This window comes from Myxocyprinus asiaticus, chromosome 4, assembly GCF_019703515.2.
Source record: "Myxocyprinus asiaticus isolate MX2 ecotype Aquarium Trade chromosome 4, UBuf_Myxa_2, whole genome shotgun sequence".
In the NCBI taxonomy this organism is placed as follows: Eukaryota; Metazoa; Chordata; class Actinopteri; order Cypriniformes; family Catostomidae; genus Myxocyprinus; species Myxocyprinus asiaticus.
The window spans coordinates 38,926,202-38,943,516 of record NC_059347.1 but is presented as its reverse complement, the minus strand read 5'-3'; the positions used below and the strand labels follow the sequence as shown (position 1 = coordinate 38,943,516).

Below are 17,315 nucleotides of genomic sequence, written 5' to 3'. Positions count from 1 at the left end.
ACACACACACACACACACACACACACACAAGCAGGTTATACATAATTACAGGAACACCTCTCCACACAGCTGATTTTAAGTCTGACAATAATGTTTCAAAGCCGATAAATTTGTAACAAAAGCTGTGCCTTTGATTTCACAAACAAATTGTTGGAGACTAGTAACACTACGACTACAGCTTTGAAAAATGTATCTATCTGAAAAATGTAAGCCATTGCTCTAATTTTTGCATTTGTCTCTGGTATCAGGAATGGTTAAAGGCTTAACTCATTTCAGAAGACAAGTGCAGTGATTCATAGAGCCTATCAATTCCTGTATGTGCGTGCGTGAACGCATCAAGACTTCTCTCCCATCACTTGTTCTTAACCAGTGACAACAAACAGTGCAGTGTAAAGGCAACTCTAGAGAAAAGCTGAGAATTACATTTTACCCAGCTCACTCACAGTGTGTTCCACATTCATTTGATTTAACATACTTCATGTATCTCTCTCTTGTTCCTTCTTTCCCCCAGATTATCAGACAGCTCATGCAGAAAAAGTTCACACTGGAGTTTTCCCGAGATAGGAAGTCCATGTCTGTGTATTGCACTCCCAATGGCTCGAACTCTCAGAGCAAAATGTTTGTCAAGGTATTTTTAACATACCCACACATGCAAAAACATCTTATACCTACAGTAGTCCCAAAAGGTATTTAGACACTTTTGACAAATATTTTAGTTGTAAGAACATCATTACATAATATAGCAAAAAATCACACCAAATGGCATTCATTTTAAAGCAAGATGGCACAAACACACTTTTCAAGCAAAACATTTTAAAATTAAGACTAAAGTATTCAGACACATCCTGGTTGTCTGGAATGTGGCTACGCATTTGATTACTTTACAAGGACACCTGTGTGAACTTCATACATCCAATAATAATTACCTTGGCAACAGTAAGAATTGGCAGTGAATTTTGAAGTGAAGTTAGTTTTGAGAAAAAGATTTTGCATTATTTGTTTGCAGGTGCTACTTGGTTTGATATTTTGTTTTCTAATGCAATGACTATCTGATATTTTAAATGTGGCTTAAGCAAAAATTTTCAAATGCCTTTGGAACCACTGTAGTAATAAAAATAAATATGCTTTGCAGCATCCATCACACCTGCTTCTCTCTCCTTTCTCCTTCCTTTCCTCTTCCATGCTTAGGGTGCTCCAGAGGGTGTGATTGACCGCTGTCAGTTTGTGCGTATTGGCAAAGATCGGGTTCCATTGACCATAGCGGTGAAGGATGAGCTGATGAGCACTATCAGAGACTGGGGGACAGGCAGGGACACACTGCGCTGCCTGGCTCTGGCCACACGAGATTCTCCCCCTGCTGATGACAAAATGGACCTGGAAAACGCTGTCAAGTTCTCGGAGTACGAGGTAAGAAAGAGAGTTTGGATCTGGTTTTAGAAACTTTGTATTGAAGTCATCTGTACACTGGATTGTTTACCACAGTAGCTTACCGGTTGTTTTGAAACTTATTGGACTGTGTATGTTATAATGTACATTATGATTATCTGTGGCATTATAAAACAAGAAAGAAAAAAAAAGTGGCATGTGTGGTAAAGAAATTACTGTACAAGTAAACAAGCAACACATTTCACACAAAGAAGTTTGTAGGTTTTAAATGATAAAACAAGATATAGGCTACTGTACTTTCTGGATGTCAAACTTAGTGGAACATGTCCATAATTAATCACATGAATTGTGATAACTTTGCCATGACACCAAACTGATTTCACTACAATCGACATAGGAACCAGTTATTTACAAAAAAATGCCTCAGAAAGTGAAGTAACTTCTGATAAAAGGCCTAGCATTATTTGTCTGCAGATACCTCTTTACTTATTTTTTTGTTATCTAATTCAATTACCGGAACATTTTTAAATGCAGATAAAGTGTCACTGTACATGTATGTGAGTGTGCGTGTCTGGGTTTGCATGCAAAATAAACTGCCACTATTTTGGTCATCTGTTTAGTCAAATCTCACCTTTGTTGGCTGCGTGGGCATGCTGGACCCACCCAGGAAGGAGGTGATTGGCTCAGTGAAGCTGTGCAGGAAAGCAGGTATACGTGTCATCATGATCACTGGAGACAACAAAGGCACCGCTGTGGCCATCTGCAGGCGCATCGGCATTTTCAGTGAAGACGAAGATGTGGAAGGGAAGGCCTACACAGGCAGAGAGTTTGATGACTTGACTCCAGAGGCCCAGCGAGAAGCTGTGAAAAGGGCACGCTGCTTCGCTCGTGTCGAGCCTGCCCACAAGTCAAAGATCGTGGCTTATCTACAGTCCTTTGATGAGATCACAGCTATGGTGAGACGGTGGTTAGCAGCTGGTTTCATAATTCTCCCTCAAGCCTATGTTAAAGCACCCAAACTTTCTAAATTGCATTTTACATGAGATAAGATGAGAAATTATCAGATTTTACTGTTTTTGGATTCTAACTTTCTTTAAAATAAACATGAAGTCAAAATTGACACATTAATTTAACTTTAATGTGATAAAGGTTATGGCAGTGATAGCCAATGTTAGATTTAAAAAAAAAAAAGAAGAAGAAGAATTACAGAACCATTGGGAAATGTCAAGATGCTCAAGATGCTCTCAGTCTCCAAGTCCCGGTCAAAACACTTCCTAAAAAGTAGATGCCAGCAATGTCGCAATCAACTGCAAACTCTCATTCAAAGCTGGCTCCATTTTGTTATTGAAAGCCCACTTTTATCATCTTAAATATACTTTGTCCTCTAACAGGCTTTTCAAACACAAAACTGTTAACCCAGAATTATTCTTATACTTGGGTTAAGGTTATCCTGGGTTGTCTTGCTCCAAACTGTTCATACTTTTTTACCCTGGTTTATTAATCCTTGGTAGTCAGATTTGTGAAGTTCACGCTACATTTGTAAACTCTGGGTTAATGTTCTTATTTACATATTTATGAGGTTAATGCATGGATTGGACATGGAAGTATAGCACAAGTTCACTGTTTAACAGTTTAACTGTTTCTAATATTTAATAAGGCCTTGCATTGCATTGTTTCACACTGTAACCTTTGGCACCACAGTTCCTTTGGAGCTGGGTTCCAGAACTCAAGGTTAATATTACAATGAACATTGTAATGTAAAGTCAACGTTGATTTAAACCAGGGTTTAAAAAGTGCCCTCAACCCATGTTTTTAAAATGTCAACCCTCTCTTAAGTGTAGTGTGAAATGCTCTTAAGTGTCTGTTTACACATGTGCCTTTCTTACGTTCTCTTTCCCTTCTTCAGACTGGTGATGGCGTGAATGATGCCCCCGCCTTAAAAAAGGCTGAAATTGGCATAGCCATGGGCTCCGGCACAGCTGTAGCCAAGTCAGCCTCAGAGATGGTGCTCTCTGATGATAATTTCTCCACCATTGTGGCCGCGGTAGAGGAGGGCCGAGCCATCTACAACAACATGAAGCAGTTTATCCGTTACCTCATCTCCTCCAATGTGGGAGAGGTTGTCTGGTGAGTGAGAGCCTGATTAGTGGAGAGCCTGAGTTTCATAGCCATCTTCACACTCACATGGGTTTCCTCTGTCCCTCCTCGTAGTATTTTCCTGACAGCCATCCTCGGTCTGCCTGAGGCTCTCATCCCTGTCCAGCTGCTGTGGGTAAATCTGGTGACGGATGGTCTACCTGCCACTGCCCTGGGCTTCAACCCCCCAGACCTGGACATCATGGACAAGCCTCCCCGAAACCCTAAAGAGTCTCTTATCTCTGGCTGGCTGTTCTTCAGATACCTGGCCATTGGTGGTGAGCACAGTATCCCCATTGTTAGTGTCAACTATTCAGGGTTTCCACGGTCATGGAAAACCTAAAAAATATCAGTGAATTTTAAAATTGTGTCTTCCAGGCTTGGAAAAATAATGTAAATTAATAAAATCTGAAAATCATTGAAATTTCTATAGCAAATTAAAATTTTTCTAGTTATGCTATGCACTAAGACCCATCTAGATATTGCTCATGAGTAGAGCAAAGCTTGCTTGCAAACAGTACTGATGTCCGATTTGTGAACAAATCGTTCTTTTTTAGTAAAATTGTATTTATAAGATTTACTGATCAGTCTGAATTATTCATTGGTGAATTGGTCATAATTTGAATAATTTTTAAAAATCCTTATCCTGTAATCACACACAACAGAAACGTTCATGGAAAACTCATGGAAATTCATGGTCAAAAATTGTAATAGCCCTGACTATTGTTATTGACTGTTATAATAGTATTTTGCAATCACCTCTTTGAAACATTAAACCTCACTGGAGTAAATGTAATCTTGTTTTTGTAGGATACGTGGGTCTAGGAACTGTCAGTGCTGCCACCTGGTGGTATTTGTTTGATGAGGAGGGGCCACAGGTGTCTTTTTATCAGCTGGTGAGTTGAGACTATACACATTATGCTTTCGATTACTGTCAGCATCAGGGTAAGAAATTAACTTTTCATTAGAGGGCAATATTTGCATTTTTTTTTTCTTTTTAAGGTCTTTTTTTCTTCTTCAAATCTCTGTCATCATTTTATGTCAAATATTTAATTTAATCAATTAATTCAGTCTGAATAATGAGCTACTGTAGGCTGTTACCAATAAAATTAAATCAACATCACCCAAAAAAATTGTAGGGCTGGATATTAGCATTGATTTCCCAATTTAATTTGGTTAAATTTGATTCCAATTTTGATTAGATTTAATCTAATTTAATTTGGGAATATTTCAGATACGTCATCAGGCATGTTTCAATAATTACATATTGTCTGAACTCTACACTGCATAATGTGCTTAATTGTAAATTAAACACATTCTAGAATCACTTTTTTTTTTATCTCATTCTTCTGTTTCCAAATATATTGGTTAAGTTAACATAGTCTACAAAACTAATATAATGCGACGACACAGAGGAGATGACAGCATTTTTCCAAATTTGGAATGAGGAGCTTATTAAACAAAACTGTTATCAAGTCCTTCATGCCAACTGAATAAAGCAAGTCAAAAATTTCACTTAGTGGTTAGTGATTAGTCAGAGTTTTAACTAAAAAAAAGTAAAAGTGGTAATAATCTGTAAGTATTATTATATTATTATTAAAGTTTTATTTAACATTAGGGTTAACATATCCAGATTAATTAACATATTCATATTATTATTAATATTGTAGCATTTGTTTACATTGTATTTTGTGATTTCTCATACCTGATTAACTTACTATATAACATCTATCCCACCCGCACTTGGCCTCTAGCAAGTGAGGAGGCTTTTCAGACAGATAGCAGCATAAATTAGATGGGCATGGAAGTATAGCACAGGGAGCAATAGTGTTACTAAAGTCCCTTGTTATTCAGTAGGACAATTTATTATGAATGAGAGCAGCAAACGGTCACAGAAATTTAGCGGAGTGCCCATCTGTGCACACGATGGTGTGAGGATCCACCACTGACATCTGCACAATGGACGGCGCGCGACAAATATTGTATAGCAAAAAATCAAATGAAGAATGCGATGTATTTGTAACTATAGAAGATGTTCTTAATAAAAAGTTGGAACTCAATTCAGTGGCATGTTTGCCACGAGCCCCCATTAATTTCCGACCCTGGTCAGCATATATTTTAATACTTCTAATCCGTCCTCCAGCATCATATCAACCAGTTCACCCAAAAATGAAATTTCATCATTTACTCACCCTTATGCCATCCCAGATATATATGACTTTCTTCTGCTGAACACAAAGATTTTTAGAAGAATATCTCAGCTCTGTTGGTCCATTCAATGCAAGTGAATGGTGGCCAAAACTTTGAAGCTCCAAAAAGCACATAAATTCAGCATAAAAGTAATCCATACTACTCCAGTGGTTAAATCAGTCTTTAGAAGCAATATGATAGGTGTGGGTGAGAAACAGATCAATATTTAAGTCCCTTTTTACTATAAATTCTCCTCCCCGCCCAGTAGGTGGTGATATGCATGAAGAATGTGAATCACCAAAAACAAAAGAAGAAGAATGTGGAAGTGAAAATGGAGATTTATTGTAGAAAGGACTTATATATTGATCTTTTTCTCACCCACACCTATCATAACGCTTCTGAAAACATGGAGACCACTGGAGTTGTATGGAGTACTTTTACGCTGCCTTAATGTGCTTTTTGGAGCTTTAAGATATTGGCTACCATTGCCTTGCTTTGAATGGACCAACAGAGCTGAGATATTTTCTAAAAATCTTTGTTTGTGTTCTGCAGAAGAAAGAAAGTCGTCCACATCTGGGATGAAATGAGTGTGAGTAAATGATGAGAGGATTTGTATTTTCAGGTGAACTATTCCTTTAACAAAAAGCAAGGACTGATGCAACTACAAGCTTAAATCATCCTCCGAGATTTTCTCTGAATATAACATTCTTAATATTGTTCTTAATAATAATATACAGCTGTTTAGTGTCAGGGAGTTCAGGTCTCACAGGATGATCTACACAGCTGCTCTCTCACATATCAGATCAGTCCTCAGAGGTCACAATGATCGCCATCAGTGGGTCAAGTGATTTCCTGTTATTGCCCTTGCATCTGATATACTCAATATATTAGATCAAGTATTATGAGGTGAAGCCTTTCTGTTTCTTATGAGTGAAGTCATGGTTAGTCAAATTTTGTAGATATGCTTTGCAAGTCCTTTTGCCAGAGTGTTTTATTATTATTATTTACTATAATAATAATGTATATTTTAATAATAATAATATTTTTTACCATGTTTTACAAAATGTTTTTTCTTCTAAATAACGTCATACAAGAAGGTAAAAAATAAATAAATGACCAGTTGCATATACTTACTGCAGAATCATTTTTGTGATTTAAGCACCATAAAGTAAATCTTAAAGCACCAATGAATGCTTCTCGTGATTACATTTAAATGCCAAATTTGTCTTTGTTGCTTAACATTAAATGAAAACTTTACTTCCTGAATATTGAACTATTTAAACTATCCATAAAGAATGTGACATTCACTGTACAAGATTTTAACACTGACCATCTCTACCTACATCTGGTGTAGAACAAGGACTTCTTTGAACACTTTTGAGTGGTGACTTAAAAGATTTAGGGCTGTATTTTCTTGAGCGTGTAAAGTGCAGCGCTACGCGCAACAACCGTGCGCAACCATAGGTGAATTATGGACCGGGCCAATGGTGCCAGTGCCCAGGGGCCCTTGGCAACCAAGGACCCGGGGGGCCCTGGGCTGCAAGGTTTCGCGGCTCATCAACTTTGAAAACAAATGTTTGTATATGCTTAAATATGTGGGCCCCACAGCTTATACAAGGCCCCCTCAACAGGGCCCTGTGACTATGAGGGCCCCCAGCCCTCTTATAGGACCCTTTTGCCTTCCTGTTTCTAATGACATTTTTTTAGCCTTTAATCATATAAAGCCACCTGGTGAAGGTTTCCATGCTCTTCTGGAAGTAGAAGACCTTGTAACATAATTTCCAAAATAGCTACCTTCATATTTTGATGCACTCATGTTTTTTATTTGAAATCTTTGTTGATTTTGATAAAGTAAAATTAACAATAAAGTTTATATTGTTACTGATATTTCAAAATATGTATTTATTGAATTCAAGCAACATGTGCTTTAAATTTCAGTATAATTTTTTTTTCTCCACTTTTCTCCCCAATTTGGAATGGCCAATTCCCAATGCGCTCTAAGTCCTCATGGTGGCATAGTGACTCGCCTCAATCCGGGTGGCGGAGGACAAATCTCAGTTGCCTCCGCGTCTGAGAACGTCAATCCACACATCTTATCATGTGGCTTGTTGAGCGTGTTACCGCTGAGACATAGCGCGTGTGGAGGCTTCACGCTATTCTCCACGGCATCCACGCACAACTCACCTCGTGCCCCACCGAGAGCGAGAACCACATTATAGCGACCATGAGGAGGTTACCCCATGTGACTCTACCCTCCCTAACAACCAGCCCAATTTGGTTGCTTAGGAGACCTGGCTGGAGTCACTCAGCATGCGCCAAATTTCAGTATTTTATCGAAAAACATGTTTAAACAGGTTTGAAAAATATAATTTTCTGACTATTATTTCATATGTTAATCTTTATAGGGTAAAGCTTTATTCTTTGTATAAAATGGCTGTCGAACAAAAACATTTATTATACTCTTCATTGCTTCATTGCTACAATTGCATGTTTGCCCTGCATTACAAAAAATAACTTTGAGAAAGAGGAAACATTGATATTTTACTTTGTGTGGTTGATTAAAGTACTGATTAAACTAGATACATAAAGTTTGTTGAGACAAACTATAATGTTGGTCTGACAAAATCTTGTCTGAAAGTTTAAAATAGTTTTAAATGCTTGAAGTTAGTAATTTTTACAGGTTTAACAGTAAGAAAGAAAGATGAGGGCATCTTAAAGCAGATTAAAGGTGCTGTAAGTGATTTTTTTTTTCATGGAAAAGTATGCAAAAAAAATGTCCTACTCCCTTAAAGATATTAATGAAATAAGTCTCCTCAGATATCTCACCGGTCTCTGTGACAGCTGTAGACTTTGTAAACAGCAAACAAAAATGTGTCTGTGGGCCGTGAACATTGACGCTTTTCACATGTCAATCATTTTGCTTGCTCTCATAGTGTTGTATTTGATGCAGATCATTGAGGATATTGGTCATTGATGTTCATTCACATTCATAATGTTTGTCAGTTGAGGGTGCTATTGTGCCAATGTTGAATTTGACAGCCACGGGAATAAACAATGCTGCTCTTTTGCTTGGTTTTGGTCTCAAAATGTTTTGGTCTCCAATCTTTGGAGGGCAGGTTTTGGAATTAGGGGGCATGGCTTATTCAACAGCTCAGTCACGTGAAAGCTTCAGAACGCTAAAATCATTTACAACACCTTTAAAGGGCTTGTGTGAAAGTTTTGACAGCTGAAGTTTGAAATTACAAACATCCCAAAACAGACTCATAGCTCATTTAAAAATTTGCCAAAAGAAAATTGGCCCCAGGGCCCTTGCTAGTCATAATCTGCCCCTGTGCACAGCGTCTTATCCAATTTTCGTGAGAGTGCTAATTCTAATCACAATTTTCGTGCCCGCGCAAAGTGCAAGTGGACGTGGGTGGGAGCGTTTGCGCTATTGTGGGTGTATGCGCGCAATCTGTGGGTGTATTTTTTGTTAATGAAGTGACGCAAAGTGCAATTTGCTATTTTCCTGAGAAATAGGTTGTTGCACTAAGACGTTTGAAAACCACATCTTAACATAGCGCAAAGTTTAAACTCAGTTCCTGCATTTGCAGTTTGGAGATTCCACTAGCAGGTGGTAATAAAGTTCATGTCCAAACTCTGAAAATATAGGGGAACATCAAATTATGTCCCTGACAATCAGAGTTTTATACGAGTCTTATATGGAAAAAAAAAAATTTATGAGATTTTTGTTAAACTATCTATAGGTCATGGTTTATTTTTCAATTATTATTATTATTATTATGTTTAAATTTACAATTGTATTTATGGTCTAATTTGTAAGTCTAAAGGTATTTATCCACTTGTTGTCAAAGAGTGATTTTTAAGCCACTGCAAAACGGGCCGGTGGAAGAAGTTGGAGAGAGTAAAATGTTTGGAATTGGTAGGCTATGATTTTTTTGACCACTTCGTTATTCTGATTATATTTTCGTTTTTCGTGTTTCAATAAATTAATTTAATTTATTAAAATTTAATGGTAGAAGTGAAGTGCGTGCCGATACAATCACTGTTAATACTAGCCATGATTTGTGTATCAGTAAATGAAAATGATTAATAATACTTACATTCTCTGTAATTTAACGGAGCCTACATCCAAATTCTGAGGAGTATCTAAAATTTTCTGTGCTTATAAAAGGAGCATGTCACTGTCATAGAAATAGTCCGGACAATCATCAAGGATGCATTTTAATGCACAAAAGAACATAAAATTAATTCTTCTAATTCATTGCATACCGTCCATTTCCACTACCAACTTCTTATGAATGTGCTGTCTTGGTTTATATCACTGGTGCTTGAGGGAATGAACTATATTATAGAATGCAGACTATGGAATAATAACCGGAGAAAACCTCAGAACTAAATTGCAATTAATCCTGCCCATTTGCGTGTTGCGCGTGCAATTTCACCAAACCTCCATGCGCCTAGACTTAGCTCATGTATGCACGAAAATACCAAAATTTCATGGCCATGCCCACTGACTTGCGCTTTTGATTTTGGCATAGCGCTGTGCTTAACGCTAGTGCTCTTAAAATACAGTAGGGCCCAAAATCTGAATCTGAAGTATATCCGTTTGAAAGAAATAAAATCAGAAATTTAGTTCCATGCTGCATCAAATTTAATTGGAGGAGACCTCTAATATGTTGTTATAAAAGTTAAATTCCTTCAATTAAGTACTATCCTTTTTGCTTTGACTCTAGAAACATGGTCTTACTGTCTTTTCTCTATTCTGTAGAGTCACTTCATGCAGTGTACAGATGAGAACCCCATGTTCAAGGGCATTGACTGTGAGGTCTTTGAGTCACGCTACCCCACCACCATGGCTCTCTCTGTGCTTGTTACCATAGAGATGTTCAACTCTCTTAACAGGTAGGTTCTGCTGCCATTGTGATAGTACTGCCTCAAAGGTGCATCATTGGAGTTTGTGTACTCTGAATATGTGTAGCTAATGTTTCTTTAAAATATCTTTAAGATGTGTCATGAGCTCTGCAGAGCTTTGCTGGTTGTATGACAGCTCCTGAGTTATTTACCTAAAATGCTTAAAAATAGTAGACCTAATTACACACTTAAGTCATTTTAGCTGCAAGGCCACTGACTGAGTCCAACTCCTTTCTCGTTCAGCCTGTCAGAGAATCAGTCTCTGTTGAGGATGCCACCCTGGGTGAATATATGGCTGCTGGGGGCTATAATCCTCTCACTGTCTCTACACTTCCTCATCCTGTATGTGGAGCCTCTACCGGTGAGTGAAATGCATATAAAACATCTGCACTTGTCTCTTTCCCCTCATTAGATTGACTTATGTCACAAATGGGCTGTATATTTTCATAACTTAGTGGAATAAGCCTCAATTGGGCAGTCACGAACATTTGATTTCGCCTGGCAATTAACTGACATACAAATAGTTGCCATTAACAGTTTAATTGTCTATTTTGTTCATGTCAGTTTCAGTGCAAGTTTAATACTCAGACACATTAAAAAGTCATTTATTCACACTGAACTTAAAAACATCAATGAATTGGATGCTTTGCTTTAAGGCTTTGTAAATATTGCACAGGTGTAGAATGGCATGAATACTAATATTCTAAATATTAATATAAAATCTAAATATTTATCTCAAATAATCATGATCAGATCTTGTACTGTAATTGTGATCAGGCGATTATGTAATTGCGACAGGTTAAAAGGGACAGTTAACCAAAAAAAAAAAAAAAAAACACAATTCTGTTATTATTTACTCTGTCTCATGTTGTTTCAAACCTGTATGATTTTCTTTCTTCCATGAAACACAAAAGGAGATGGTATAATGAAAGCTTCAGTTACCAGTTACTTTAATTGTATGAGAAAAAAAAAAGATGCAATGAAAGTGAATAGTGATTGAGACTAATATCCCTGATCATTCCCTGTAAAGTGACTTGAGCTGATTTAAACCAGTTTAATGTGTGATAACAATTGCAAACCAGTTAGATGTCAGAGTGTTCTTGCTAACTCATTTTTTACACTAAAGTGAATTTATTTCTCACTGTTTTGTTTTTTTGTCTCCCGCTCCCCAGCTCATCTTCCAGGTAACTCCACTACGCTGGTCCCAATGGATCGTAGTCCTCAAGATCTCAATTCCCGTCATCCTATTGGATGAGGCACTAAAGTATATCTCCCGCCACCATTTAGAAGGTACAGCCTGCTTACAGAGAAATTTTTCCCTCTCTTTACCTGGCCAAAATTTTGTCACTGTTGTTGTTGTCGATGTTGATGTGACTATTTCTATTATTCCAGTCTCAGTAATATTTCTAATGCTCTTATGTTGACTCTGTCATTTCTCCTGTTTGTTTCTGATCTGTTTCTTGTCTGGCAGTTTAACTTTCTCCTCTCATCTTTGAAAAGGTACCTTTCTTTAACTGTTGTCTCAGTATTGCTTAATGAGCATCTCATCTTAATATCCTGGAGACACTATGTAACAGTCCTCTCTTTTTTTTGTCTGCAGTTGAAGAGGAAGAATGGTACAGGAAGAGTCGGCAGCTGAAATTCTAGGACAGCTTCCTCCATACACATATTAACATACCCCGCCCCACCACCACCTTTTCCTCCAAGCTTTTAAGAATGCTCTTCACACACTCATCCTCACACCCCTTGTTTTCACTCCTCCAGTGTCTTTGCTGTATGTCCAGCCACCACTAAAAACAAGCAGGGCTTGTAGTTTGTTACAGTGTGTGTGTTTGTGTGAGAGCGAGCGAGAGATTGTGCTTGTATGTGTGTTGGCATTTTTCAGCTCTCTCATACTTGCTGTTCATACTGTACTAGGGCAGTAATTGGAGCACTTGAGGGAACAGAAGAGGGTTAAACATTTGAGGATTTTGGACTTTGACTTTTGGGCTCCAAGATATCATAATTTGGCCATGGATATACTTTCATTGATAGAGAATGGAGATGAACATTGAGGGGGGGAAAAGGATAGAGATAGCTATCTTGTAATGTGTGTGTAAATGTTTGTGTTTGGACAGAATGGCCAGTTTCTTGAGTGGTCTGCTCTAGTTTCTCTTTTCCTTCCTCTCTTTTCTTCCATTTTCTCTTCATGCACTCTCAGCGAGATATGTGTGTGTGCACTGTACAAATATGGTTGCCACCACCAATGCTGAGAGGTCCTCCTCTTTGCCATAAGGTTCATTTAGGTAACTGTTTACACAAGGCTTCTATTGCACTTGAATAAAAACCTGCATTTTTATTTAGATCAAGACTTAGCTAGGTGTGACATAGTCTGCATGCTATTGTAGAATATCCTAAATCAGATCTGATAGCCTGAGAATTTTGATCCGTACACAATAAGTTCATTAGTTAACATCAAAACGCTCATGACAATCCTATGGAATTAATTTTAGCTGTAATTATTATTATTATTATTATATATATTATTTTTTTTACTGAGATGAGGCTGTTAAAGCATATTTATGTAATTTGGTCCTAAACTATAAAGGGAGCGGGTGAATTGTTCCATCCCAGAATTCTCCTCTTTACCTCTTCTATTTTATTTTTTAATTAACTCCAGTTTAACACTAGAAATGATGTACTGCATGTACATCAACATGGTGCAACCTGCCACAGAAGTATTAATATCAATGGACAACAGTGGCAGGTGAGAGAGTAAGAGGACTCTGAGGAGATGTGGAGAGGTAGAAAGGAAAGAAGGGATTTGTTTTATTGATGTGAAGAGTAATCCAGGTCTGCAGCATTGCTTGTAGGTACAGCTTTGATGCTTAACATTATCTGACTCATTCTTACACAAAGACACACAAACACATGCGCTCTCATAATGGAGTAAAAGGCTCTTACTTGAATGTACTTTCATACGCTTCCCAACCCCACCCCCCACCCCCCTCCTAAACTGTACCTAGTATGCTTCTTTCTTCTGTGGTTATTACTGTACATTGCCACTTGACTTTTTCCTTTTTTTTCCCCCATATTCTCCATTTCAAAATTCCAGTCAGTATCATTATCATAAACATCCTCTTCTTAACACAGTGGAACATTAATTGAACATTGTCACTTAATACTTCATTTCCACTGAGGGAGGACTCGTCACCGCTAGTGCTTTTCGTGCAATCTTGAACTTCGCTACTTTAAAAAAAAGAAAAGAAAGTAATAATAATGTATTCGACTGAAAGAACCCAGGTGGTTTAGTTGGTGAGTTTTGCTGTTAAGGGTATGATATGCCTTCATGATCTGTTGGTAAATGTTGGTGTGCAATTTTCAGAAAGATTGGCAAACCAACTGCCTGTGCCTGGTGTCATTATGCTTGCCATGGTAAAACCGCTGTGTGGAGAGTCTGTGTCCGCTTATTAGCTGTGATTCTTCTTTAAGCTATTCATTGTAACATTGTGACAATGGTGTGACTGTCCTTCTGTCACAAATAGACCATTTTGGAAGCCCATTCTAGCCCATTCCTCTTTACTACGGTCACCTGTTTTGCCATTAACAAATGTGAGCAGTTTAAATGCCAATTAAAACAGGCACTCAGCAGGGGCGGTGCCAGGATTTTTTTTACAGGGGGGGCCGGGCAGGGTCAGGGTCCGTGATCAGTCTGTGGTGGCACCGAAATTCCGTCCAACCAGGGGATGGTGGTGCGTGAGTGTTATATCGTCCGACTGTGGGGGGGGGGGGGATTGTAGGCTTCAGGAAAAAACTCACTCTTTAATTCGGGACCCCCCTCTAGAACCACCCCTGGCACTCAGTTAATGTCAAGTTCTGTGTCCAGTGTGCTCTCACATCTTCAGCTATTGCAATGGCAATTAATTCAGAACTGTTCTCTAATGTATTCGCATACAGTATAACTTTAGGGTCAGCGTACTGACACAAGGCAGTAAGGCCCCTCATTCAACATGTCTACATCGCACACTAGCATCTGAACCAATAGAAAGTGTGGGCTTGTACAGCCTTGCTAATAACTACTGATCTCTTGAACTCTGTACAGAAGAAAAAATAAATACCTGATTGCATGGAAACTTGTTACTATAATTAATAACATATACAGTATATTTAATTTTTCAATAATGGCTTTAATTTAACGCCTTCAACAGGAAGAGAACAGCTTGAAACAATTTTTTCCCTGCGCTCAAGTAATGAGGATCGAGAATATTTTTTTGAATAGTGGAGGTTGTTTATTCATTGTTACAGTTTGTTTTTAAAGGTTGCAGGGGTTTTTGTGTCTTTTAAATTTAGTTAAGGAGTTGAAAAGTTGTAAAATAAAGATAAGAGTGATAGAGTGCTAATAATGATAATATTTGATTATGGTAATTTTTTGCAACTTAAATTGGGTCTTAGGATTTGTAGTTTTTTTGCTTGTTTTTGTTTGTTTGTTTGTTTGTTTATTTGTTTTTGTTCTGGGGCAGAAAAAAAAACATTGCGTGGTTTACACAGAGTGATGTCCAGTTATCAAGGCTGGATGATGAAGGTGTTCTCTTGAAGGGCTTGGTGTGGGTACTGTGCCTCCAGAGATATGAAATGTCTGTGTGTTTTGCAGAAAGTTGGATGTCCACTTTAATTTTCAATTAATATTTAAAAAAAAAAAAAAAAAAAAAAAAAGAAAAAGAAAAGAAGAATCATATTTTTTGACATTTTTTGACATTCTTGAACTCCTGTGTTGGTGCTTCTCCTACATACTATTTTAAATTGAAGGAGATTTTCATCAAATACTGAATGTTTTAATTCTGAAACGTACTTGATTGTTCACTACGAATGCTCTCTTTGTAATTCCTGAGATGCTGTAACAATTTATTTTGCTCTATTTTAGAGGCAATCAAGAACATACAAAACATAAATGGTAGACAATCAGGAACGCAAACAAAAGATTATAATGAAGTTTCCCTTCTGACAACTCCAAAGCTAATCTCATTAGAGTACAGTGTGTCGTGAGATGATCCATTCTTACTGGACAGCTGTCTTTCTGCCTGCGCACAAACTGGCTGGAGCTTTGCACCCACTACTGAGAATTATCATTAACACCTTGGTAATATTAATTGTGGATACATATATATATATATATATATATATATATATATATATATATATATATATATATATATATATATATATGAAAGACATGTCAAATAAAGATTATTTATCTTCTAATTTATCTATATGCCTTTGCTGCTTTGTTTTTGATGAGAATGGCTTGCTTTTGCATTCCTTGATCTGCATACATGCTGTGGTGTGTTATGTAGTTTGTGAGTGTAATGTACTCTATTTCCCATCTGGTGGCACTGTAATGTTATATCTTGGCTGCAGTAACAGCACAAACTGTGGCATCTGGCATCTGCACAGACCATTGAAAATACACAGTGGGATTATAGACAAATATTCTCAACTATATTATAGATGATTTCCTATGGCTATGTTGTGATTATTTCTAATAGGAATCTTGTCTATGGTGTTCAGGAGAGGAAAAGGAAAGAAAACATTTAAAAAAATCTTTATAGCAGAATGCATTATAATTACCTTAATCCCACATATTCTTTGACAACTTCAAGAAGCCTTTTCAGTATAAATGAAAGAAAAAACTAAATGAAGAGAGAACTGGCTTTAATATACCATCTAAGAGTTCATCAGTTGCAGCTCACTTCTCACCCATCACTTCAAAACATTCTGCACTTGCACTCCACCAACATGTTATTCTGTATTGAAATGCTAGACACAGATAAATTCGGGTTTGACTGCTGGTACATGTAGATCTTTCTGTAGTTACTTAGAGAGGTTTAAGAGGAACCAGAGAAGATCTCCTCACAATGCAGTCTTTTTGTGAGAAAGAGCACAGCCATGGATATGTTGTGGATTTGAGTTCACTTTTAGCCTCAAAGACAACACTCACTGAGGCTTTTTGTTTGTTTACATGCTCACCAAATCACCAATGAAACTATTTTGCTTCCTTTTTGTCAGTGAGCACTCTGAAACTTGGTGGAAATTAATGATTTTGATTTGAGTTTCATTTGCAGTTCAATAGCTGAAGCTTAACCCTCCTACTGTGTTCGGGTCTTTTTTGACCCGGTAGAGGTAAATTATAATTTTTTAATGCCACATAGTTTTTTGTATAGGAACCAAACTTTGTGACTTTGTCAAGACTACCAAAATTAGCATAATTATTTATTTTTCAGATTTTTAAAAGAAATTATGTAAGAGATATAACCATTTTTATACAATTGTTACATCGATTGCGTTCCGGGTCAATTTTGACCCAGGCATAAACTGTGGCTTTACACATTATATTATGCAGATATTTTTGCATATTTATGATTTTTTTTTTTTTTTTTTTATCCCTTTTTCTCCCAAACTGGAATGCCCAATTCCCACTACTTAGTAGGTCCTCATGGTGGCACGGTTACTCACCTCAATCCAGGTGGTGAAGGACAAGTCTCAGTTTCCTCCACTTCTGAGACCGTCAATCCGCGCATCTTATCGCGTGGCTCATTGTGCATGACACCGCGGAGACTCTGCATGTGGACGCTCATGCTACTCTCTGCAATCCACGTACAATTTACCATGCACCCCAATGAGAGCGAAAACCACTAATCGCGACCACGAGGAGG

The 17,315-nt window shown here is 37.5% G+C and overlaps 1 protein-coding gene across 2 annotated transcripts in view; it reads left to right on the top strand.

Annotated features, from left to right (window-relative positions):
• LOC127438173 (sarcoplasmic/endoplasmic reticulum calcium ATPase 2-like) overlaps window positions 1-16,992 on the top strand; it is an 86,711-nt gene extending 69,719 nt beyond the window's left edge. Inside the window, exons 12-22 of one of the 2 annotated variants that reach the window (XM_051693541.1) lie at window positions 512-628; window positions 1,189-1,407; window positions 2,007-2,342; window positions 3,293-3,513; window positions 3,598-3,800; window positions 4,333-4,418; window positions 10,484-10,617; window positions 10,870-10,987; window positions 11,799-11,916; window positions 12,098-12,126; window positions 12,227-16,992. In XM_051693541.1, coding sequence (XP_051549501.1) covers window positions 512-628; window positions 1,189-1,407; window positions 2,007-2,342; window positions 3,293-3,513; window positions 3,598-3,800; window positions 4,333-4,418; window positions 10,484-10,617; window positions 10,870-10,987; window positions 11,799-11,916; window positions 12,098-12,102 — 1,557 coding nt within the window. In that variant the 3' untranslated portion in view covers window positions 12,103-12,126; window positions 12,227-16,992. The remainder of the gene's footprint in view (window positions 1-511; window positions 629-1,188; window positions 1,408-2,006; window positions 2,343-3,292; window positions 3,514-3,597; window positions 3,801-4,332; window positions 4,419-10,483; window positions 10,618-10,869; window positions 10,988-11,798; window positions 11,917-12,097; window positions 12,127-12,226) is intronic. The other variant, XM_051693533.1, reaches the window with a different exon arrangement.
• The last annotated feature ends 323 nt before the right edge of the window (window positions 16,993-17,315 follow it).